The 25,707-nt window shown below is 42.8% G+C and overlaps 1 protein-coding gene and 1 long non-coding RNA gene across 21 annotated transcripts in view; one reads left to right on the top strand and one right to left on the bottom strand.

Moving 5' to 3' along the window:
- Nucleotides 1-25,707, top strand: part of LOC146963083 (pleckstrin homology domain-containing family A member 5-like) — a 263,786-nt gene that overhangs the window by 211,312 nt on the left and 26,767 nt on the right. For all 20 annotated transcript variants that reach the window (XM_085769247.1, XM_085769261.1, XM_085769263.1 and 17 more), the window contains 7 exons: nt 2,013-2,117; nt 4,737-4,809; nt 10,303-10,403; nt 12,954-13,069; nt 14,636-15,769; nt 23,235-23,521; nt 24,666-24,907. In XM_085769247.1, coding sequence (XP_085625373.1) covers nt 2,013-2,117; nt 4,737-4,809; nt 10,303-10,403; nt 12,954-13,069; nt 14,636-15,769; nt 23,235-23,521; nt 24,666-24,907 — 2,058 coding nt within the window. The remainder of the gene's footprint in view (nt 1-2,012; nt 2,118-4,736; nt 4,810-10,302; nt 10,404-12,953; nt 13,070-14,635; nt 15,770-23,234; nt 23,522-24,665; nt 24,908-25,707) is intronic.
- LOC146963084 (uncharacterized) lies at nt 18,051-18,343 on the bottom strand. The gene is made up of 3 exons (XR_015035059.1): nt 18,287-18,343; nt 18,183-18,234; nt 18,051-18,129 (listed from the first exon to the last, which is right to left on the bottom strand). It is a non-coding gene; the product is annotated as an uncharacterized LOC146963084 (long non-coding RNA).

The following is a 25,707-nucleotide window of genomic DNA, read 5'->3' as shown; positions in this document are numbered from 1 at the left end:
CCCACAACCTGAAGTCTCTGCTGATTATGTGACAGTTTATCTCAGAGTTGGGAGGAATTTATAACAGAATATAGCAAACAAATGATGTTCTAGTCTTTATATAGAGCTATGCTAACCACTGTAGCCTTAGATTTAAAGAACCTAAAAGATATAGTACTTATAGACAAAAGAAGCAGCATCTGAGGCTCAACAAGTTTTGTCTGACATTGTTTTACACCCATTGTACAGAGCTCTGTATTTATAACTGGGGGAATGAATGGAAGTGATGCACACCAACATAAACCATCAGTGAGGCCACTAACGCCCCGGGAGGAGTTGATTTGTTGTTTCAATAACTCTGCAGGCTCCACCTTAGAACATTTAGAAACGCGCTGAGTTGTCACTGGCGCTCACTGACTTTCCTGGAACGGGTCACCGCGCTGTTAGATTGAACACCGGTCCCATTTATAAATGCTTAATAAACACACAAACAGACAGGAAATAAATATGCACGGGTGGATCAAATCAGAAGCTGGGTGCCTTCATGAATAACTAATGCTCCACTTCTGCTTACACTGGTCTAAAGAAAGTGTAACACCGCATAGCTTCATGTATTCATGAGAAGTCATTATTCATGACCGAGCTGTGTGGGTCCAGCTCTGTGACTCGCTGGAGAAACATTTTAAAAAGAGCAACACAGCAACAACACAGTGTTTTTAACATATTTTACAGTGTAAATAGTGCCGCCAAACAAAACAGAGTCGCAGAGAACTAGTTCAAATACATTTACAGTTTGATGAAGATGTAGGTCTTGATGCTACAGTTATTTTTTTATTTCTTTTTGACAATCAGTTGTGTTTGGCTCCTTCACATGTCACAAAATCAGGTCTGCAGTAGAAGCGGACAAACCTGCTGAAACCGAGTTTTTGACCAAAACTATGTACAGCACCCTTTGCACAAATAGGTACTGTACACCTGAAAAACAAGACAGGATGGGTTTGCTTATCTTAATCTAGAACTACAGCAGCCTAAATCTAAAGCTTGATGCATTTTACTTCAGTTTAGGCTGCATTTCATACTGGTAAACACATTCAGCCAATAAATACATTTCCCTTAGAACCATTTCCAATTCTTCTAATGCAGCAAAAACAGGAGACCCAAGCATACATTAAAGGATAAAACCAACCAGATACAAAATGTCCAGGTGGAAGAAAAAAATATGGAATCGAGTGGATGAGTGAAAAGTGTTGCATAAATGTTGTGATGTGAAAACAAAGGAAAATCTGCAGTGCACTGATGGGAAAGGAGATGCAAACTTATACATTTACAACAGACAACATATACAAAGCACAACTGCACTCATCTTGGTTGTCAGCAGGTTTGGCTGCTGCTCATAGGGAGCATAGCAGGAAAAGGCAAGAGGGACTGTCACACTGAGATAATGTATTATCCGTTAGGGAAGAGTTGTGTGGAAGAGGGAAGTTCAGAGGTCACCGGAATATCTGGAAATCTCATTCTAATCAAAACAACATGTTGACTGAATATGCTTCAGTGATGATTTCATCTTGTTTGCATTAAATTTAGACTTATTCACAAGATCCCGCTGTCTTTGTGCTATTGACTGACATAAAAGAGAATTTCATGCTACGCTGCGGCAGCTTTCAGTAAGTGAGCCTTGATGTATGGGCGATGTGGAATATGCTGTGCTTAATGAGCTGAATACATCTGCTCCTCTTGTTGCTTTTTATAGGTGCTGCTGCTGTTTCTGCACACAGGCTTTTTCTTTTCACAGGCGATGTACACAACACTTGTCGTGTCAGATTGGTGTGTTGAGATCAGGGAAGAAACAGCTGCAATAGCGGTTTCTTCTTTCTGCTTTAAAAAAATAAGGGCTGTTATGTTTCTTCATAAAGTTTGAAAAATTGTTCTTTGTGCCTTGCTGATTCATTTATGTGCATTTTTAATATCTGCGATGTAAATGAGCTGAATTTAATATATATGTGTAAGACGTTCTCTCGTTTATCACTCCACAGCCCTCTAGGTCTTCCAAAAAAGTTCACAACTTTGGCAAAAGGTCCAACTCCATCAAGAGGAACCCCAATGCCCCAGTGGTCAAGAGCAACTGGCTTTACAAACAGGTACAGAAGCAAGGCATTATGGGACGTTTATGAGTGTGGAATTGAGAGTGGATCTCAAAGGAAATATTAATATTAATTAGTAGTAGTAGTAGGAGGAGGATTACTCACCACCATTGTTTTAGTTTTGTTTGCAAGCTGGATCACACATACACAGTCTGTTTTCAGAAACTGAGCCTTTAAACCAGCCGACAGACCTTCTGTGACTTTGTGACGTCACAAAGCAGTCACTAAGCCCCGCCCACCAGTACCCACTATCAAACAGTTGCAAGATTTGGTTTTACCAAGCGTTTTGCTTGAAATCTGCTCTTAGACTTTATTTATTTGCACATATAAAATAAAACAAAACATTTACTTATCTCTCTTACAAGTAAGAAAGATACGAAAAAGAAATGTGAAGGTGAGGTCTGAAACCCAAAAGGCTTATAACATGACCTCACTTTGATTTAACAAATAATTGAAGCACAGTAAAGAAATAACTAGAAAAAGCATTTCCAAGAATGGAAATGGTGTGACTGCTGACAGCAACTGAACGCTGTTGCAGAATTAGCAAATAGTGCAAGCTGTGATCACCATACAAATGTTTGACCAAGGTCAGAATCGAACCCACAGCCTCATGGTTATTAGACTTCCACTCTGCCTCTAGGCCACGGTGCACACACAGTTGCAGAGACTGTTGTCTGTTAATGATCTGCACACTGTCAACATCAAGAAAGCTTGAGAGTCAAGCTTGAATGACTTAGAATGAAAATGTCTGTGAATTTCAGGCTGAGCACTAACCATATGGCCACAGAGAACCTGAGTTACAATGAGCTTTATACTATGAGGAATCAAAGACTGTCCAATGACAGCTGAATAATTGGAATCAAAAGTCAAGCAATGAAGTGAAAAGACTGAGGCAGGAATCGAACCCATGACCATATGATCACTAAACCTTTACTCTGCCACTCGGCTACAGAGAGCACACTGCTTTCAAACCTGTTGTCATTCATTGTAATGTGATGATGTGCTGCAAACTGGTACGAGTAATCAAGGAGATAACAAACACCTGTAACCAATTGAAGGCGGGGGAGGAGAGCAGAATTCAACATAACATAACAAGAATTCCTCCCTTGGATTCGAACCAGTGACCTTAAGGTTGGCAAACATCCACCCTAACCCCTACACTACAGTGGAGTTGTGAAGAAGAGAGGTTGAGACTTTGATGAATGTGAGATTTTTTGTGAAAAAGTTAAATATTTGAAAAAGTATAAATAGTTAAAAAGAGAAAAGTAATGCCGATAAAGTTCAAAAAAAGCTGCACGTTTTGATATATGAATTGTTGAAATAGCACAAAGTATGAAGGACTAGAAGAAGACCGTAAAAAGGCGGAAGAAAATGGCCAAACAGAAGAACAATAGTGTGACTGCTTCAGCAGTCACACTAATAATCACATACCTTGTGCAAGGTATAGAAATAACAAAATTTAAAAAAAGATAGGGAAAAAATGAAAAATACGGGGAAGAAGTTGATAGTAAAAATAAAAGTAGTAGTAATGATAACAACACAAAATAAATAAATAAACAAAAAGGGGTGAGAAAAAAAAAGCGAGACAAAAGAAGAGAGCTCTATTTTTATTGGATCACTCAGAAAACAGTCAGCCAGTTAGATGAGATGTTCAGTCTCTCTTCTGATTGGCTGACACCAATAGTTCATAGAAAGAAGCATTAGAGAGAAGATGCAAAACGACACAAGTTGAAATCAAAGAGGCTAACAGCTAACAGCTCAGCATCAGGCAGAGTGAATGGAACCTAACAGACGGTGTAAAGGTCAGTAGTCATATACTTTCAACATCAAAAAGCATTAGAATCAAGGCGCTTTCACAGTCCCCGTGGAAACGGGAGCATCCTGTTTGTTGTTAGCTAACCTAGTTTGAGGTTCGGCTACTTTCTCTTATTAGTTTTCAGTCCACTCACTGCAGGTTGAGTGCCTCTTCTCACCTCACACGGGGTCAGTTTTTCAATTTGTCTGTGGACCTCTGACCCCCCTGAAGACAGCTTCATCCAGCACTGTCCAACTTCCAGACCCCATTAACAGCCCCTGCTCCTCCGCTCGCTGCATTCACACCCAGACAAGAATTGATTCACTTCTCTTCCCTATAGACCTGTCTGTCACTCACACAAAAAATGTCAACAGTGTTTGGCCAAAAAAAAGCCAAACCTCGGCATCCGTGGCCGGAGGTGACTCGGCCGTGAGGAACGAGTCAAACTTGTGACGGCGGCTGCTGCGGCTGCTGCGGCTGCACCACGTTAGTGAGGGAGGACTGTAGCGTACAGCAGCACTTTTGAGAACAAAGCACAGACCTTCGCCCCGAGCGCCACAGAGGCAAATTTGTCAGCGCGTTATGAAGAGATAAAACAAAGCAATTTGTCTCAGAGGAGGAGATAGAAGCTGGTTAATAGAAGCAGCCAGAGGGAGAGAGAGGGGGGTGTCAAGAGGAGGGGGGAGAGGGAGATCAAACAAGAACACACTGCATATGAGTGTATGTCTGTCACTGTGTGTGTGTGTGTGTGTGTCTGACAGAGAGAGATGATGATGTCTTGTTCTCCATAATTACCACACTGTGCTTTTTGACCCCTGCAGGACAGCACAGGTATGAAGCTGTGGAAGAAGAGGTGGTTCGTCCTGTCTGACATGTGCCTCTTCTACTATCGAGGTGAACACACACACACACACACACACTGAAGTGATACTCAGCATCAGTCGTTACATCTTATTCAGGTGAAGGTTAAGTACAGAGCTCTGTATCATCCCAGGCTTTTATTCTGAAACGACGACGTACCAGGAGAGGAGAGGCAGACACACACACACATTGAATACACACCTTTCATGCTGTCCATTAACACACATACAAAATAATAGAGAGCCAATCAAAACAACCCGTTTGGACATTTACGTTGAAACATCACCTCACTAACACACTTTAAAGGGATAGTTCACCCAAAATTCAAATTTCACTCATTATCTACTCACCCTCATGTCGACTAAGAGCTGTGAGAATTTTCAGAGTCCTCCATTCCTTTCCTAAGTTAAAGGGGGGGTCCACACAGCAGTATTTGTCCATATAATGGTTGTCAATGGATACCAACTTTCTTCGTCCAAAAAGACACCAAAAAACATCCAAATACGTCCATACTGCTCGTCTGTAATGTCCCTCTTGTATTGAAGCCCCAACATGAGAAATTTGAATTTTGGGTGAACTATCCCTTTAAGTTGTTTTCTCTTCTCAGTTGTCACAAGCTGTATGTTTAATGCAGCATTTAAAGCACAAAAAGATTTGACTGTAGTTAGAAAATACCAAATACATCAGGTTTAATTCATGGAAAATGACTCACAAGCCAGCATCGGAATAAGGCCCTTGATCAAAAACAAGATATAGGCCCCTTATCCAATAGGATCCCTAGATTACTTTAGTTCTTATTCAGTGGTGTTTACTGTATCACCAATACAAACTGATAATTTGACATATAATTTTTGCCACCTAGTGAATCTGCAGTTGTATGTGTGACAAGATACAAGCGGAAGAAAATGAGAAAATATGTTGTGAATTGAGCATCAGGGGCTCGGTTCCACAAGTCAATCAGGAACAGTGTAACAGGGTAAAACCAGGTTTCACCAGGTCAACAGTCGCTGTCCCTGCTCTCACCCACTGTCATACCGCCCACACTACTGCACTCATTTAGAGCTTTTCATTTGCAAAAGCTCATCTGTTCCTCCTTCGTGTCTCCTACACCCTTGAGAGAGATTTTTCCATCTCCATAAATTGACAAATTAGCCGCTCCCAGAGCGCAATCAGGAGCCGCTTTCATGACAAACCCAGGGGAGAATTGGATGTTTATTGGCTTAGCCAGGCAGAGACGAGAGAGAGGAGGCGTCCTCTGGAAGGACAATGACGTGCTCGGCTCTCCCATAATAACCTTTTCTTTTTCATTTTTCTGGGGCTTGCTCTATCATTTTCTTCTAAGTACCTTCTGCCACTCAGGTTGGGAGGTTTTCTGCAGAGTTTGGACCTGTTGTACTTGGTGTGTGAGCGAGGGCGATAAGCATCCATCCTGGTACAAAGATTTATTACCAGAGTGAGGCGACACAGCGGTGATTACGGTTGTCATGTCAACACCTACAGCAGATTATCAAAATGCGTGGATGTACAACATCCCCATCATCCTCAATGAGCTGGGAAGAGTGCCAAAATATTTCATTTAAAGGAATGTACTGTTATTTAACTCAACTAAGCTGTTACATTGTCCAATTTACTCAAGTACAAATAAAATTAAATCAAAACTAAAAAGTAAAGTAAGCAAATAAATAAAGTATACTAATAAGTGTCAGGTGTGAGAGTTAAGATCATCCTTTAAAGGGGATACACAAAGCATGACCATGGTTTATTATGAGATGAACATCTTTTCATCATTTGACCTGATGTTGTGTGAGCTACTGATCTGTGGTCAGTTTATAACCTGTAGTCGATCCAGATCAGTGTGCTATTTAGAAGTTTAGAAGCTGAGCCACATGTCACATAAATGTGTTTTAGCCTCTCAATCACTGAAAAAAAATCCAATAGCAGTTGAAGTGAATATGATTTTCTGTTTCTTTATCTTGTCGTCAAACAGCTGTTTGCTTTTGAGCTACATTTTCTCTCGTACCAAATCCAAATCCACACGATCCAAACCCTTTTAATAACACACTAGTGTAGCATCACACCACTAAGAGTGGTAAACGTATGTATGGATTGAGATCTAAGGACTAAATCCAGTGTTACAGTATCACAGTATTTACTAAACAGAAGCGTCCTGCTGGAGTCCACTCTCATATTCCACATCAGATCCTGGTTCAGAGTTGTACACATTGATTTGACAAGTTGTCCGCTCCAATCTGCTCTGTTCTCTTACTGAGTTTTACACTTTGCTCTCAGAACCTCTGGTAAGAAGATGAGTCCTGAGCTGATATTCCTCCATGGCAGGCAGTTAAAGATAAATCAGGTTGTTTTTAACTGTGAAAGATGTAAAGCAACCCGAGTCCAGTCCAGTCCCGGAATAAAAATACCGAGTTATAAAATGAGCGTAATAGTGGAAGCTTTAATCCAAGTTCAGTCACAGTGTGCCGTGTGGACACATCGGGAGCGGATCTGAACAGCCTCTGTGAACTCGCCCAAGAACCTTGAGATGTCAGTTGTTCTAAAAAAGCTTTCTAAAAAGAAAACACCCCCTCACGCTGCTGCAGTGTATATACCTCTTACTCATTCTCTCGCTTTCTCGCTCATTTTCTGGCTGCGTGTGCTCTGTATCTCAATAATTCAGCAGCAGGGACGGGGCCGGAGGAGACGCAGCTCTCCGTGCAGGCTGGGCTAAAACAAACACACAGCGCGCCGCTGGCTGGAGGCTCTGTAGGTTTTTGCTGCAGTTGGTGCAGCGGCCGTGTTTCCGCCCGCGCCGCGCCTCGCCACGCCGCCTTAGAGTTTGTATCTCAGCGCCGAGGTGATCTAATGATGAGGCCGTCTCTCCCATCCTATCATCAGCATCACATCCATGTTAGGAGACGTGTTCCATGTGTAAATAAATATTTACACGCTCAGAGGAGTCTTTGTGCTTTGCAGTTGTTTAGCCTATGAGATGAGAAAAATATAAGAGAACAGGATGAGTGTTTTTAGTGTGTGTGTGTGTGTGTGTGTGTGTGTGTGTGTGTGTGTGTGTGTGTGGGAGGGAGACAAACCAGATCATAGTTCACACAGGAGGCAGACGGAGCTCAAAGGGCATCCAATCATTTCTCTCTCTGTCTGCGGAGGTCTGATAAGCCTCCGTACGTCTCGCTCCGTCCTGGTTTGTTAGTCATTCATCACACTGTTGACCAGATGAAGATGAAGTTAGACCTCCGTGTTCTAGGGTTGTTCGGTATACCGGTACTAGAGTGGTACCGGGGTACTGACGCATTTAAAACGGTACCATACTGCGCTTAGATGGGACCGGTACTTTCATTTTGCGCCGCCGGCAGCGGTGACGTCGCCGCGTGAAGTCGCCGCATTGTAATTTGAGCCGCGGCGAGCGAGCCACAAACGAAGCAAGGTGCTGTTTTTATTACCGTTACAGCGCCACCTGTCCACGTGCCTGTGTTTATGTGTGTGTGTGTGTGTGCCCGCGCGCGAGAGAGAGACGGGCCGCCACAGACTCGTTAATTAATGCAAACAGTGCTGGTTGATACGTTTCGTTTGTACGGCGGATCATGCATGGTCTCTCTCTCTCTCTCTCTCTCTCTTTCTGTGAGTGAGTGAGCACAGCGAAGGAGGGGGGGAAGGGGGGGGGCGGGGGGGGGGGCAGAATCAACGTATGGGAAACAATAAGTGTGTGTGTTGGAGTAACATGAACGTTTGTGTTTCATTCTATAAACTATTGATAACAATTTCTCCCAAAAATAATAACTGGTCAAAATAACAAAAAAGATGCAGTGTTTTCAGACCTCAAATAATACAAAGAAAACAAGTTGATATTCATTTTTAAACAGACCACTAATGTTTTAATTTAGGAAGAGTTCAGATTAATATAGATGGACATTTAATCCTGCAGCAGCAGTAACTGTTTACTGATTTACTGATTATTTACTGATGCATATGTTATAGTTCTAAGATTTTCTATTAAAATAAAGCTAATAATGACATTTGTTGTGTTCTCTTTTTATTTGGAAAAGTACCGAAAAGTATCGAAAAACATGTTGGTACCGATACCGGTACCAAAATGTTGGTATCGTGACAACACTAAAGACCAGACTTGACAACATGCACCGAACCCTGAGGAGAAGGCTGGAGGCCCTTTCTTCCTCCACACATAAACGCCGTCATTTGTTCTCCATATTCAGTTACCTTCAGTGGTGGACAGTAACGGAGTAAATTTACTTGAGTACTGTACTTTACTTGATTTGTACTTTACTTGAGTATTAGATTTCTTTGGTACGTATTACTTTTACTTGAATACATTTCCAAGACAAATAATTTTACTTTTACTCAAGTTAATTTCTAGGAAGGCTGAAAAGTACTTGTTACTTTCAGGTCTGCTCTTTTTTTTCCCCTTTTTTTTCTAAAATCCTATTGGACACAAGCTGTGTTTGTCAAAGAAGGAAACCCTAACCCCTAAAAGCAGCACATCAGTGCAGCTGGTTTCAAAGAGTTCATTCTCAGAAACAAGAGTTAAAAGGTCCTTAAATCCATTTAGAAAAAATTATAGTAATTCATTGATGTGAAAAATAAGAAATTTACTCTTACTTTTACTTAAAGTTAATTTTAAAAGCATGTATTTTTGGATACTTAAGTACCTTTTAAAGCAAGTACTTTTTTACTCTTACTCGAGTAACATGTGACTGAGCTACTTTTACTTGTAACGGAGTCAATTTTGACCAGTAGTATTTGTACTCTTACTCAAGTACTGGGGTCGAGTACTCTGTCCATCTCTGGTTACCTTCTCATAGAACTTGCCGTTTGTGTCAGTATAGTATGTTAGTAATCCACAGGCACAGGAACAGTGGGCGGTAAAAGACTAATATATTAGGGGAAGTGCAGCTATAGTAGTCAGCACTGATGAGAAGAAAACTGCTAAGTGCTTCAGTGTGGGTGGAGTATCCATTTATAAACATAATAGCCTGAAAAAGATTTAAATAAGACTGAAATATGAACTCTTTAAGTAAATTGTAACTGCACTGTTAGCTCCTTGAATTCCTGACATTCACTCATATTCCTACAAGTGCTTTTGACGGACACATTCAGGTTGCCGTGGCTCCCAGCTCCTCCAGGTGAGGAGCAGAGTAACACTGAGTTGTAAACCTGCAGCTCTCCGCTCAACAGTTTTGATTCCACAGAGCTCCCTCCAAGCACAGCGCCTTCTCCACCATTTTTAATAATGGTCTTTGATGTGTCTCTAACTGAAATAAACAAATTAAAATCTATCAGCCTCATAGATCTCCTCATGCACCGTCTGTCTATCTGCACATCAATGAACCCCACGCTCTGTTTTTAGTGTGATTAGAAAAGTTCACAAGTTCAAAACCAAACTTCAAACTAAAGATGAATATTTTATTCTGCTTTACTCTCACACTGAGCCATAGCCGAATGCGAAACATGTGATTTGTAACTTTTTGATTCCTGACTGTTCTCTTGTCTTTGCTGCAGATGAGAAGGAGGACAGCATCCTGGGAAGCATCCTGCTGCCCAGCTTTCACATCTCCATGTTGTCAGTGGACGACCACATCAGCAGGAAATACGCCTTCAAGGTAAAGCACCGCAGAGGTCAAAGGTTACATCCTCCGCCCCTCTCTGGCTCTTTAATTAGTGCTAGTGATGATAATTTTTGTTTCTCTGTCAAGACTCAGGATAAAAAAAGTTTATTTAAGTGATATTATTCATAAAGTTTAGCATGTGTTCATGTTCTGAATTCTTTTTAGATAATTAAAGGAAGAGGTCAATGCTTTGGGGAATAAGCTTATTTAATTTTTGTTTAATTGCTGGAGATGGAAATCAATTTTATAATTTGTGTTAAACACATAACTGGAGTCAGGTCAGGGGTTAACGTGGCTCTGTCCAGATTAAGAAATGCCTCCAGGGTTTGCATAGGAGTGTTTTCTGGTGTCATGTCAGAGGTGATTATCGCTCTTGAAGGTGAAAGTAAAGATCCTCTTCAGAGAAAAGAGGGGAGACACATTGTCACATGTCCACGCCATCTCTCCTGGAAGGCGTTCAGAGCTTAGCACTCAGTTGTTTGCAGGAAAAAAAATGACAGGGATAGTCGTGTCAAGGACAGGGCCGTTGTATAGGGGAGAAAGGTGATGATAATTCTAGGGGCCCAGCGCCCAGCGGGGCCCACAAAAAACCCTAGTAGTATAATGTTTGTATGACTGATTTATTCTGCATAAGACCCTGATTAATACTCATAGTAATGTCTCAAGGAAATTTAAATCGAATGCAACTGGACTTGGTTATTTGTTTTTAACCAAGTCCAGTTGCATTTGATTTAAATTTCCTTGATATAACTATGACCTGGACAAATGAGAATATTCACAGGCTTACTTATAGTAATGCTGCATTAGCAATTATTCAAAACAAAGTAGTAGACATACATAGTCTAAGAAAAAAAAAACTGGAAAAGTTAGGGGGTGGGGGCCCACTTTAGTATTCTTTAAGGGGGCCCAGAATTCCCAGCAACGGCCCTGGTCAAGGAGGAAAACAGAGAAGTTCGAACCCCGGCCCCTTCCTCATTTCTGCACAGCTGCACAGACAAATCTGACAGATTGTTGAAAGTTACAGAGATTGCTGGACACAGACCCCCCCACCCCCACTCCAACGCTGGGAAAAGACGTGATGGCTCTGAGCCACTCACCAAACACCACTGATGGAGTTGACTGCAGCCTTTAAACACTAAATAACACATATTATATCTGTCAAATCGCTGCACAAATGTGTGGTTATGTGCATTTTTCTACTGCTTCTTGAGCAGGAGTTGCCAGATACATTCAATGAGTACAAATTGCTGTTTGTATAAAGGCACAATATAACAGGTGTTCCCTGAATGCCTCTCATGCGGGCAATCAGTGTGCACACACATCATCAAGGGGCCCCATGTAGGGGGGGTTAGGGACAGCAGCAGTGTCTTCAGAGCTGGTTTAATAGGATTTATAGTTGTCGCTGCCTAATGTGCCAATATGAGTGAACATCAGGGGCCCCGTTGGCCTTGGGGGGCCCCAGGAATTTGGTTTTCCAGCTGACACCTCTATAACAAGACAGGGATGGTTTAATCACTACACTAAAATAATTCCATCATTACCTTATAAGGCAGATCACATTATTTTTCACACTGCTCTCACCCAGGCTAGCTGTTTCAATTGTTATGCTAAGCTAAGCTAACTGCAGCCCGACACCAAAACGTGCAAAACGTGTCAATGCTCCTTCAAGGTGAAGATTTACTCACAGTAAAGGGATAGTTCAACATATTGGCAGATTCTCCTATTGCCATAATCCCTATAGTCAAAGGAGTTGGTTCATTACCTTTAATTATCGGTGCAAGGTATTTTTGAGATCTGCGGGGCAGAGACGCAAGCTACTCAGAGAACACAATGGAGGTGAACGGTACAGGTTCCCTGTCCCTAAAAACTCATCAAATACACAATCCAACAACTCCAAAACACTATTGTGGAGAAGTTGTGACCTGCACATTCGCCACGCTGTGAAATAATTATGTAACATTACGAGATGGAGTTGTTTTGAAGGCAAATGCGTAGCCGGAACTACATTCCAGACACGGCTGCTGAGTGGAGTGATTCGCTGTGTTCGCATAGCAGTTCCCGTCTCTGCCCTGCAGATTTTAAAACAACATGCACCGATAATTAAAGGTAATGAACCACTTATTATGACTATGGGAATTATGGCAATGGGCCAATTTGCCAAAATGTTAAACTATCCCTTTAACTAGCTGCTTAGTTTGCATTATGACGAATAAGGACTTGATGATGGGAGCTTTTGTACAGCGCCTCGTCACTGCACACACAATATAAAACAAACAACCAAACAGAAAGTTGTTAGTCAGTTGTTATTCTCACGCACACAGCTTTATCTTTGCCGAAAGGTGCATTAAAGACTTCCACGCTGAGACTCACACAGAGGCAGAGTACACAGTCATTCTGTACACAAACACACTGCTCTGCCAGCTGAATGATATAAAGACCGCAAGCTGGGATCTCAAGGTCACTCACGATCCAAGGCTGCTTCTCAAACTGCTGTTTTTATCTCCCCCTCTCTTTGTGTGTATGTGTGTGTTTCTCCGTTACCAGGCCACCCACCCCAACATGCGGACATATTATTTCTGCACTGACACAGCCAAAGAGATGGAGTGCTGGATGAAAGTCATGACGGATGCTGCCCTGGTCCACACTGAGCCAGTCAGAAGGTCGGTGCTCGCCCCACACACACACACACACACAGATCATGCTGATTCCCATCAGGAATAACATGGCACCCACTATGTAAATGCTGAGATGTTGAATCTTATCACCACCACTGGAGGAGGATGAGGTGTGGAGCCTCAGTGCGCCCACAGCAGAGGGTGGTCCCCATTAGCAATTTAGACGTGTTCAAAAAAAAAAGAAATTAAATTAAAGATGCAAATGAATAATGCATAAAGTTAGCATCATAATATTTAATATTTTAAAAAGTTTTAAAAAGGCTGATCTTTCTTCATTCATCACTAAATTAAAGCACCACCAGAGAGCTGGATAAATTCTCATTAGTAGCCTACTTGAGTTATAGGAGGAGGGTCCAGGTCTGAAATAAACACTCCACTTTGAAAATAGTTCAATTAAAGGGACATTGTGTAATTTCTCCTGTTATCTATTCACGAAAATCGATTATTTCATTCAAAAGTACGTTTTTCATTCATCAATAATTACCCCCATCAACAAACTGAAGTGTTCCTTTCAGCTCTGAATTAGCCGTTCATATCATTCATATCTACATGGAGCGGGTAAGCTCGGTGCTGGCTGCCATGTGGTGTCGCCATGTTTTTACGTTCAGTGGCAGCGTGACGGTAGGAAACCACGGAAACTCAGCGGAGACACCGGAGCTGTCGGCTCAGGTCGAGGTGGCGTCTGTGAAAAGTCACCGCGGTAACGCAGTGAGGACTGTGAGGACTGCACCTGAATGCTGCATTAAGGTGCAGTCGGAAAAACGGCTGTCGGTAACAAACCAGATGTCATTTTAGTCACAGAAGTCCAGAGAAAGCTGGTAAAACGTGGGTCAGGTAAACAATACCACATCGCCATGACAACATATTGTCACGTGTATTGTTTTGCCTAGTGCTGACGGACCACTTTACATAGAGGCTTGTTTGTGCCGTTACCTGCAGTGGCTGTCATCCGTCTGCCATCTAACCGATTTCACGTGAATGCAGCATGAAAAATACGACCCCTAGATGGGAGTAATTCTTACATAATGTACCTTTAAAGACACATAGGGGCACGATTCTATCACATACATCTAAATACAACATTGAATCTGACTCAGAGTGCTGCTATCATGTAGGTCTCACCAGGAGTCATGCCATGAATGTGGGAAAGGGTTGAGATGACTGGGGGAGGGAGGTTTCTTACACTGTTGCTAAGCAGTTTGGATGGATTATTATAGCCCCTCACAGTGACAGCAAGGTGCACAGGTTTAACGCCTGGGTTGTGAATATTATCAGACTGTTCTTGAGGAAAGCTCCTAGTTTTCCACTGTTATTAATATCAATGCCCAGTGAAGCCGGGCTCGCTCCTGTCAGAGGTTTTCTGGCAGAGATCACAAACCTTTAAGAAGTGGAAGGCTCTGAAGGAAGAGTTACTGAGATCAAAGAGCTGTCAGACAAACGCAGGACTTTTGACACTAAAGTTGTCTTTGAAATCTCTTTGAAAACTCTTTCTATTATTCTTTGTAACAACTGCCCCTTTTCTTATGGATTCTGCTCCGTCTGTCTTCTCAGATCAGACAAGTTGAAAGTGGACCAGCGAACGCCTCAGGAGTTGAACAACTTACTGAACCACAGAGTCCTCACCAGGCCCGAGATCCAGAACAACGAACGCAACCGCGAACCCCTGCGACAGCACTCGCTGTCTCGGCTCGACGACAAACGGCAGAAAGATGCGGAGAAACACAACAGCCAGAGGGAGTACTACACCTTACAGAGAGACGGGGAGAGGTACTCTCTGAAGAAAGACGGGGTGAGCTACCTGCTCCAGAAGGATGGAGAGAAGTATCTCCTCCACAAAGACGGAGAGAAGTACTTGCTCCGGAAAGACGGAGAGAAGTACTCGCTGCAGAAAGACGGAGAGGTGTACGCCATCCACAGGGACCTGGAGAAGTACACGGTCCAGAAAGTGGACGACAAGTACACGGTGGCGCCAACGGAGGAGAAATACGCCCCGTGTAAAGACAGAGAGAAGTATTTGCTCACGAAGGATGGAGAAAAATATGCACTGCAGAAAGTTGGAGACCGGCACACGCTCCAAAAAGAAGGACAGAAATATGTTCCCCAGAAGGAAGTGAAGAGACAGCTGTCGTTAAAGGAGACAGACAGGTACAGCACAATGAGGGAGATGGATAATAAATACGGTACCATACACGTGGTGGACAAATACGGCACTCTGAAGGAGGTGAAGAAATACAGTACGCTACGAGAAGGAGATAAATACGCCACACTCAGAGACGCAGAGAAGTACGCCACGCTCCGTGACGGTGATAGATACGGTTTCCAGAGAGACCCCAGCTCCGAGAGGTCTCTGACTAAAATCAGCAGCATCAAGCTTCAGCCGGCTCAGGCTGCCGCCATCGCAGCCGCCGTGTCCGCGTCTCGCCAGGGACAGACCAGTCTTACCCTCCCAAGGCCCGCGCAGGTCAACGGCTCCGGGTCTGGGTCTGGATCTGTATCTGTGACGGGGGAGCAGACTGGGGACTGCAGCCCAGCGGAGGTGGACTCCAGCCTGGCCAGGGTTGCAGTCATGTCCCCGGCCCCGGTGCAGGAGCCGGGGACGGGGCTGTCCAGGACCAACTCCATGCAGCAGCTGGAGCACTGGGTCAGGACTCACAGGACAAGAGGACTGGACGACGACACCAGGAGGTGAGACCACGAGTGTGTGTTTGTGTGTGTCTGTACATGTGCTGTTCTGCTTTTGGGAACATTTTGCAACATTGAAACAAAAAAATGTGGAGACAGGATTTTGTCCAGTCATCTGGTTTTTGAGGAGCTGTCTGTGAGGATCAGGTTGTCGAGGTGCAAGCAAGATAGTGTGTTTATTCAGGTCAGACTGTGTAGCAGGGGTGTCAAACTCATTTTAGTTCAGTGGCCGCATACAGCACAATTTGATCTCAAGTGGGCCGGACCAGTAGTCTGACAAACCAGACTATATCATTAACATGTCTAGTCTGGCAACGACCGGTAGACCTCGGCTCAATCCAGGGGGTGGGATGAAGGCTGTCTTTCAAACTGCCTCTGCACGCAATAGGGTAGCGCTACGACCAATCAGAGCAAAGAGCAGGATGACGTTAGCCTGACAAGCCAATTAAAATGTATGTCGTCATCGCGTTAAGCCCGCCCAACGACTCTCTAAATTTAGTCAAATGAACCCTCCATTTTACAAAACATGTTATGAACAATGTGAAATTTATTGAGAAAGATTTCAACAATATTATGTCTCTTCTGGCTTCTATGTGATTTTCACACTTGGTAAATTCATACGGTGGGCCAGATTGGACCATCTGGCGGGCCAGTTTTGGACCGCGGGCCATATGTTTGACATCCCTGGTGTACAGTCTCTCCTACAGTTCATGAAATTCCTGCAGCACCTGAAGGTAGCAGGACAGATATGTTGATGAATTTAATTTGTCAAGTGCGACACCAGAGTGCAGTGATGTAAATGTTTACTTTAATTAAATCATGTGCAAATGACACAGAGCTGCTACACACTCCCCTACACACACACACACACATCCGACTGGTCCCTCCTGACTTTTAATCTGTTGTTTGTGCAGGAGACGTCACATTACTGGAGCTCATTAATCCTGTGTGTTGCAGCTTAAAAAAAAAAAATCAGCGATTCTGTGTGATTTCATTCGACTTTGGAGGCAGAGATTTCAACTCTACACACACTTTTCCCACCTTGTTTCTTCTCCCTGATCTGAGTGTGACCTCTCATCCTGTCAGATCTGCTCCCACGCAAGATTTTAAATCTTAACTCCTTGTCTGGCTCTGCCATCCCATCCCTATCCCCCACGTATATCTTCCTCCTCGTCCTTGCTCTGACCTTGCGGGGGGCCAGGGGGAGCTGAAAGCTTTTTGTGTCGCCACAGATGTGTATCTCAGTCGGGAGCGCCGGCGTTTAGCTGGCATTTAGCCGGCTGCGCTGAGAAATGCAGCAAAAAACAGAAAGTGCAGAGGCACAGGCGCTCCATTTGCTCTCAGTGCTGCCCCGCTCCTTCTGCTGCCATGAATAAGTCATGGAAACGAGACTGTAATGAGAAGTGAGCACGCCGAGCGCTGCGGAGACACATTTGTCATCTTTATCAGCACAAAGTGGGGAAATAGAGAAACTTTGTAGGACTTATTATTGTTGTTGTTTAACAGCGAGCTCTGCTTCTGCTAACAGGCTGTGTTATTTAAGGTGAGCAGAGAGATCCTTTGTGCTGCAGTGAGTGAACTGATAACAACCATGTAGAGGAATATTAGCGTGTGTGTGTGTGCGTGTGCGCCTGTGTGAGGACCCAGTAAAACTAAATTATTCCTACAATTTAAGTTCCTGTCTGACAATAATTTTAAAAGTTAATTCGCACCTACTTTTCCATTATTACAATAAATTAGAGTGGAAGTGGAAAGTGGTCAAAGAACACCAAGACGTGTGGCCAGCACTAACAAACAAAAAGAGTGGTTGCTCAAATTACATCAGAGTGAATAATATGTAATGCAACACCTCACATGGTGAATTCATTATAATGTACATTTTTATAGCAAAGCAAGTAAACAGTTGACAGGAGAACAGTCACAGGAGCCAAACGTCCCCACAGACTTGGAGAGCATCCAGTCGGTCTCATTGTTTTGGTATCAGCAAAAAAGAATCTTGTTTTTGATGTGGTGTGAAATGTGGTAAATTAAAAAGGAACTTGAATGAAGTGGCCCAGATCACAGAGAGGAAGTGAACGTCCCCTTCAAAGGCCTGAATGGGGGCAACGTTCCTCTGTGGCCTCTTGTCCCACTGACTGGGTTAAAATGTTTTTACTTCCTTTTCAAACTGGATGATGCAGTCCTAGAGTGACAAGCAATGCTTCAGCTCAAAGACGTTTTTAAATACATGTTGTAGTTTGGGTTATTGATTTAGGTTACAAAATCAATTGAAATCAATCATACAGTACACTCTTAGAAATAAAAGTGCTACATAGAACCATATAAGGTTCTTCGGCTTGTCCCCATAGGAGAACCCTTTTTGGCTCCAGGTAGAACCTTTAAAGGTTCTACTTGGAACCCTTTTGGAAGGTTCTACCTATAACCCAACTTAAAGGGTTATACCGAGAACCCAACATAAAGGGTTATATCTAGAACCCAAAATAGAGGGTTATATCTAGAATCCAACATAAAGAGTTATACCTAGAACCATCTGTGAAAGGTTATACCTAGAAACCCCAATGAGAGGTTCTACAAAAAGTTTCACCCAGAAGCCTTACTGGGGGTTTCATCCAGAAAATATCCGACTTCTTACGGTTTCATCTAGAACCCACACAGGGAGTTCCACCAAGAACCCTTTTACTGGAACCGTTAGTGTTACCAAGAACCCTTGAAAAACCATTTCTTTGGGGAAAGGGTTTTTAAGGGTTCTCTGGATCAAAATGGTTCTTACTGGAACCCTTAGTGTTACCGAACCCTCGAAAAACCCTTTCTTCAGGAAAGGGTTTTTCAGAAGCAAATGGTTCCAGGTAGAACCTCAGGCCTCGTAGAAGAACACTTTTGGAACCCTTATTTCTAAGAGTGTACAGTATGAGTCGATTTAAGTGGCTGTTTAGATTGATTATTGTATTTATGGGCATCATTTGAAGTTACATAGGCCCACATGTTCACACATCATCGTGCATGTGTCTGTGCTGACCTTCATGGTAGATAATGTACTGTAATTTACATCCCATGGGACATTGCACCTGTACAAATGTGTGGGTTGAACTTTACATAACACTGTGCTGCTGGTTAGATCTTCTAGCGGCAACGAGTACGTTTCAACAACTCGCCTTTTTGATATGATCTCAGCCTCGACAGCCTCGGGGAATCTGTTGTGAGAAGAGAATGTCAAGAACTAACAGATGCAGAAGACAAACAATGAGGATAATTTCAATTTGGTCATTATTATGTACGCGGACACCGGCTCTTTATTAAGTTCCCACTAGCGTCTCAAAGCTTCCTCTTAAGATTCACTATCCATATCTGTAATTTTCTAAGTGAAGCCCTGGAGAAGTGCTCATTTCTGATCGTCTCACCCAGCTGGAGCAACTAATCAGAGCTCTGTAGTCCATGTACACAATCTTTTAAATCTGTTGTTTATTCATTTGTACACACATAAAGATTAAGAAGAAAGAAATAGTGAGGGGAAAAAAGAAGAAGAAAGTTCGGTAACACTTTACTTGAATAGGTATTCATAAGATTGACATAAAACTGTCATAACCATGACATAACAGCTGTCATAAACATCAATGAATACTTATGACAGCTGTCGTAAAGTGTCATTCAGTAAGTCATGTCACTTTTGATGCAAAGTTGACATTATTTGAGATGTCCTTGTTATGAGAACTTGACATAATTTTTAACTTTATGTCAAGTTGTCAGAACAAAAACATCTCAAACAATGCCAACTTTGCATTAAAAGTGACATAACTTACCGAATGACACTTAACGACAGCTGTCATAAGTATTCATTGATGTTTATGACAGCTGTTATGTCATGGTTATGACAGTTTTATGTCAATCTTATGAATACCTATTCAAGTTAAGTGTTACCGAAAGTTCAAACCCTGTTTTCTGACCTCCACACAGTTGGCAAGTGACTGCATAAAGCGAGCATATGATGGATCGTCTGTTTGGAGAGATGTGAGGGGAGTGGATTCAGCCACAGTTTGATGATCCAACAAAAAAGTTAGTGTGAGGCTTAGTGACCCTGTAAGGACAGGGATGGTAGAGCCAAAAAAAGAAGTAACATCTCCAACACCGGCGCATTCAATTACCTATACAAAGACTAACTGCTCCTGGCAACCATTAGTGCCTAACATGAATGCAGTGTCAGCTGAATGAATGGCCATTCAGTCTGACTGTCAGACAAACATCATCACCCGGCAACAACAGACACCTCACACAGTCTCCTTTTAACAGCCTGCTAAGACGAGCTAGGTAACCTGCCTTAAGTGAAAAGAGGCTGAAAGTGATAATGATAATAGGGCCACTGTGATGGTTAAAGGGATAGTTCACCCAAAATTCAAATTTCACTCATTATCTACTCACCCTCATGTCGACTAAGAGCTGTGAGAATTTCCAGAGTCCTCCGTTCCTTCTCTGAGTTACGGGGGGGTCCGCACAGCAATATTTGTCCATATAATGGTTGTTAATGGATACCAACTTTCTTCGTCCAAAAAGACACACCAAAAAACATCCAAATACCTCCATACTGCTCGTCTGTAATGTCCTTCTTGTATTGAAGCCCCGACATGAGAAATTGTTCCGCTGGTCGTGATTTGCACTGACACAGGAAGAGCAGTGAACCGAGACACTGGGAGCTTCCGCTACAAACAATTTGTAATTTGTTTTCGGAACAATTTCTCATGTTGGGGCTTCAATACAAGAGGGACATTACAGACGAGCAGCATGGAGGTATTTGGATGTTTTTTTGTGTGTCTTTTTGGACAAAGAAAGTTGGTATCCATTCACAACCATTATATGGACAAATACTGCTGTGCGGACCCCCCCGTAACTCAGAGAAGGAACGGAGGACTCTGAAAATTCTCACAGCTCTTAGTTGACATGAGGGTGAGTAGATAATGAGTGAAATTTGAATTTTGGGTGAACTATCCCTTTAAGTGAAAAAAGGCTGAAAGTGATAATGATAATAGGTCCACTGTGATGGTTAATAAATGGGCTAAAAGATGCACAGTCATGGTGAAGCCCTTCATCTATACATCGCCGCAGGTCACGGTACCATCTCTGCTGAAAGCAAAGGTTGAATGAGATAAAGGAAGAGCGTCAGGTGAAGAATGGTAGTCGGCAGTCAGAGCGACAACGACTATATTATTCTATCTCACCGTGGACTCATAAGGTCAAAGCCGCAGCCCCAGAGAACAAGGGGCCTTCCATTTTATGATTAGCCGCTAATGGCTGTAACGATAACGAGCTGCTCATTACCTCACGTGAGCAGGTCAGAGCGAAAAAGTGAAGCAGAGTTCTGTTAATGGAAGCGGTTTGTTAATTAAATCCAGTCAAGCACGCCATACATATCGAGGCACACACACCTACAGATAATTATCCTGGTTACGATCCAGTAAACACTGATTAAAGGCAGCGATACAGGAAGAGTGAGTGCAGTGGTTATATGTGGAATATGTGGACACCTTGTTTCTTCACTGACAGCGGTAAATTATTGGATTCAGTTTGCAGAGATGCAGTGTGACATAATTACAATTATAAGTCAAAACCTTGGAATAAGTCATGTAGAAAAAAAAATCTAATTACTTGATGAAAGCGAGTGAAATTCTATCACCACTGTCACTTGTTTTATTTATGATATTTCTTATTTATTTAATGATTTAGTATCTGCAGAAGGTCTGCACCATCCCATTAATTTCACTGAAAACATGATTGACAGTCATATTGAGCTACTTATTCTGGTAATGCTGATGGTACAATTATCATGTCATCTGCAAACAATGAGCTTGAGGGAGCACTATAGTGTCATTTATACATACAGACACCCCTTTTGGGCTAGCACTAGCGAGCTATGATCAACCATGTACCAAAGTCAGACAGTAAACTGCTTAAAATACAATAAATGTTATTAATTGTTAATGGTTAACTCAGGTATAAATAACTAATCTGGAAACAATAGAGTCTCTTCGTTTAAAGTGTCCATTGCATCAGTGGTTAACCCATTAGTAAAATTAGCATTAGATTGTTAGCTAAATCTTTCTTGTCACTAGAAAACAAATCATATTATAACACTGAAATATGTCCTTTAAAGGGATAGTTCACCAAAAATTCAAATTTCACTCATTATCTACTACCCTCATGTCGACTAAGGGCTGGGAGAAGTTTCAGAGTCCTCAGTGCCTTCTCTGAGTTACGGGGGGGGTCCGCGCAGCAGTATTTGTCCATATAATGGTTGTGAATGGTGCTCACTTTTCTTCGTCCAAAAAGACACCAAAAAACATCCAAATACCTCCATAGTGCTCGTCTGTAATGTCCCTCTTGTATTGAAGCTCTGACATAAGAAGTTGTTCCGAAAAAAATTAAATAAGTCTATATTTTAAGCTTGTTTGTAGCGGAAGCTCCCAGTGTCTCAGTTCACTGCTCTTCCTGTGTCAGTGCAAATCTCGCGTGATTTGCACTGACCGGCGGAACAATTTCTCATGTCGGGGCTTCAATACAAGAGGGACATTACAGATGAGCAGTATGGAGGTATTTGGATGTTTTTTGGTGTGTCTTTTTGGACAAAGAAAAGTGAGCACCATTCACAACCATTATATGGACAAATACTGCTGCGCGGACCCCCCCCCCCCCCCCGTAACTCAGAGAAGGCACAGAGGACTCTGAAAATTCTCCCAGCCCTTAGTCGACATGAGGGTGAGTAGATAATGAGTGACATTTGAATTTTGGGTGAACTATCCCTTTAAAACAGCTGATTAATGAAGAACACTGTTATGATTGATGACATAATGTCAGGAGTTGAATAGGTTAAGCAAAAACAGTAGGCTATGTTGAGAAAAACTGCCTTGTCTAGCTAACTGGCCTTAACTTTGGGATGAAAATAGTTTTCGTGTTAGGTGTCTTATTAGATGCAGTAGCAAACAGTGAATTGGTTAAGTATTGATAATTGAGGATAAATGATAAACCTAACAGCCAGTGTGGATTATCACTAGTTTGGTGTAAATATGAAGAAACACTCTAGCTAACGTTACTTTGGTAGAAGAGACAGGTGAGGCCATCTCAGGTGCAGTCATTATAAAAAAAAGTATTGTTTTGACTACTTACACAATGAGTCTGTCCCCTAAAGACATCAGCAGGTGATAGGCTGTGTTTATTACTTATTGCACTCCATGAGCCCACCAGCACAAATCAGGATCAGGTGCTGCTGTACAGCTGTAAAGCAGATCAAGCCAGTTTAAACTTCTTTACGGTGTACTCCAAACCTTATTGTGGTTTGGAAATCATTTCAAGACTCAGATATTAAAATTTTACCACCAGTTTATGAATTCACAACACAAACAAAAGAACATAGAAATATTGTTGCTTCTCCCCGATGCAGCTCTACACCGGAGAAATAAATCTGTTTGTGTGTTTTCCCTGTCAGCATCACATCCTACCAGACCTTACCCAGGAACATGCCCAGCCACCGGGCTCAGATTGTACCCCGCTACCCGGAGGGCTATCGCACGCTGCCGCGCAACAGCATGATGAGGCCCGACAGCATCTGCAGCGTGGCGGGCTCCGTGTACGACCGGGCGCTCCGCCCCGCCTCCACCGCCACCGTCGGCACGGCGGAGAAGAGGAGGTCGATGAGGGACGACACCATGTGGCAGCTGTACGAGTGGCAGCAGAGGCAGGCCTTCTCCAGACAGAGTCTGGCTCCGCCCACAGGTAGTCTACACAGACCACAGACCAGTACAGTGGAGGCTGGGGTGCCGCTCCACTACTACCCCAGAACCTTGAATAAGATTTTAAAAAATAAAATAAAAATACTTTGAAAAGTATATTTTTCCGTATGAGCGAGATTAAAGTGAGTTAAAGGAATAGTTCACTAAAAAATGAAATTCAGTTTTTTTATTCAGTTTTTTCTTCCTCAAAGTGCATCTGGAGACCCGGGAGGCCGGTTCTTAGTCCAACGAAATCCTTATATGAGAGTCAATAGCGTCCGACACAAAAAGGTCCATAAAACTACACAAAATCCTTGTAATATTCCTCCACACTGCTCGTCCGCTGCAATCCAAGTGTCCTGAAGGGATAAAGTCCAGAGTTTACTTAAAACAACGTCATTTAGGACATTTTTACAGCCTAAACAGTCCTGTATTGAATTTGCCTGGGGCGCGTGAACGTCAGACTGCAATACAGGACTGTTTAGGCTGTAAAAATGTCCTAAATGACGTTGTTTCAAGTAAACTCTGGACTACGAACCGGCCTCCCGGGTCTCCAAATGCACTTTGAGGAATAGAAAACTACTCCGGAGTATTCATCAGCATGAGGGTCAGTCAATAATGACTGAATTTCATTTTTTGGTGAACTATTCCTTTAAATGTATCACCTGCAATAGAAATGTAGATTAAACGCGTTCTACGTTGTCTAAAGTTACAGATTAGTCACGTGTTTCTGCCTTGGGGCGCAAAAATCTTTGCCCATAGACTCTCATTATAACTTGTACATACGCAGATGCTCCTCTTCAATACAAGAAATGGGAGCTGAATGGAGCTCATCGATGGTGTTCCAGGTGTCCTCAAAAGCCAGAATTTCTAACATATAAGTATATAAATGTTGTATTTTCTTTTAATTTTATTAATCGTCCATTTTTCCGACTTCCTTGTTAGTTTTTCAAATGGAAAGGGCTCAACTCAATAATAATCAAGTTTCATTTTAAAGTTTGGTATAGCCTGCCCTGGAGATAACACTACTTCCTGTCTGGCATTGTGTCTTCATTTCAGGCTGACCTCTCTGTTTTCTATCTCAATTTCAAAGCCATCACAGAAACAGTTTTTGACTCCTCTGTGATTTTCTCTCTCCCTCCTTGCAGGTGCGGGTCACTACGGCACCCTGCCCTCCACAAAGACTATGGGCAACATCTCTGAACATGCCCTGACACACTCCATCCCCACCTCACCGTCTCATGGCTCCCTGGCCCTCTACAGCACCTTCTCTCCCCCCCGCCAGCAGCAGGTCGCTCACAACCCCGGCAGCTCTCAGTCCGAGGTGTCGTCGCCGGTGTTCAGGGGCGACGGGACGCTGGACAGACGGCAAAGGACGCAGCTGGCCAAGGTAGAGGGAAGGGAATATATTAATATATAAAAGACAGGTGCACAAATAGGTATGTTAAAAACAAATAAGCAGGTAAAATCACATTAAACATTAGTTTTAGTTTAATACTCTTGAGGAATATACCAATGATGTCATACATCAGCAAATGTGTTGATGTTATGGTAACAAGGACGACCAAATCAGGAAGCAAGGATGTAAACGACATTGTCAGAGCAGGACTGAAAACATGAGACATGAGCAGAGACCGGAGAGAGATCTCAACTCCAACATCGCCAATGATGTGTGGCAGATGATCCAGAACATCACAGGGCTACAAAAGCAAGAGCCCCAACCCCCCCACCCCACCCCCACCATGTGTGAGATCATGTTGCCTGATGAGCTTAATACTTTGATCTGCTGCACAAAGAGTCAGCTGTAAAGTCTACTCCACCTCCAGAGCTGCCTCCGTCAGTATCCACAGCAGATGTGGAAGAATCCTGCTGAGGGTGAAGATGAGTAGAAATCTGCTGGGGCTGATCAACCAATCAGCTCTGTGATGCTGTCACTGACATTTCTAACATATCACCGTCTCAGGAGAGCGTTCCCACCTGCTGCCAGTCACCGGCCATTATCCTTGTACCCAAAGAGTCTGCAGTGACTAAATGACTCCATCTATGTTCCATTCACAAGCTGATCCTCCGTTTCCTCCTCTTTCTGGACCTTCATCAGTTTCATCCAGAATCACAGAGGCTGCCCTGAACTCACCGTGAAAACAACAGCACCTACATCAGGAAGCTGTTTGTTGATTTGAGCTTGTTCGA

Source organism: Trachurus japonicus, chromosome 23 (assembly GCF_045865225.1).
Source record: "Trachurus japonicus isolate A0001 chromosome 23, Traja_1.0".
Taxonomy (NCBI): Eukaryota; Metazoa; Chordata; class Actinopteri; order Carangiformes; family Carangidae; genus Trachurus; species Trachurus japonicus.
Note: the sequence above shows the minus strand (reverse complement) of the source record. Positions and strands in the feature narration are given on the sequence as shown.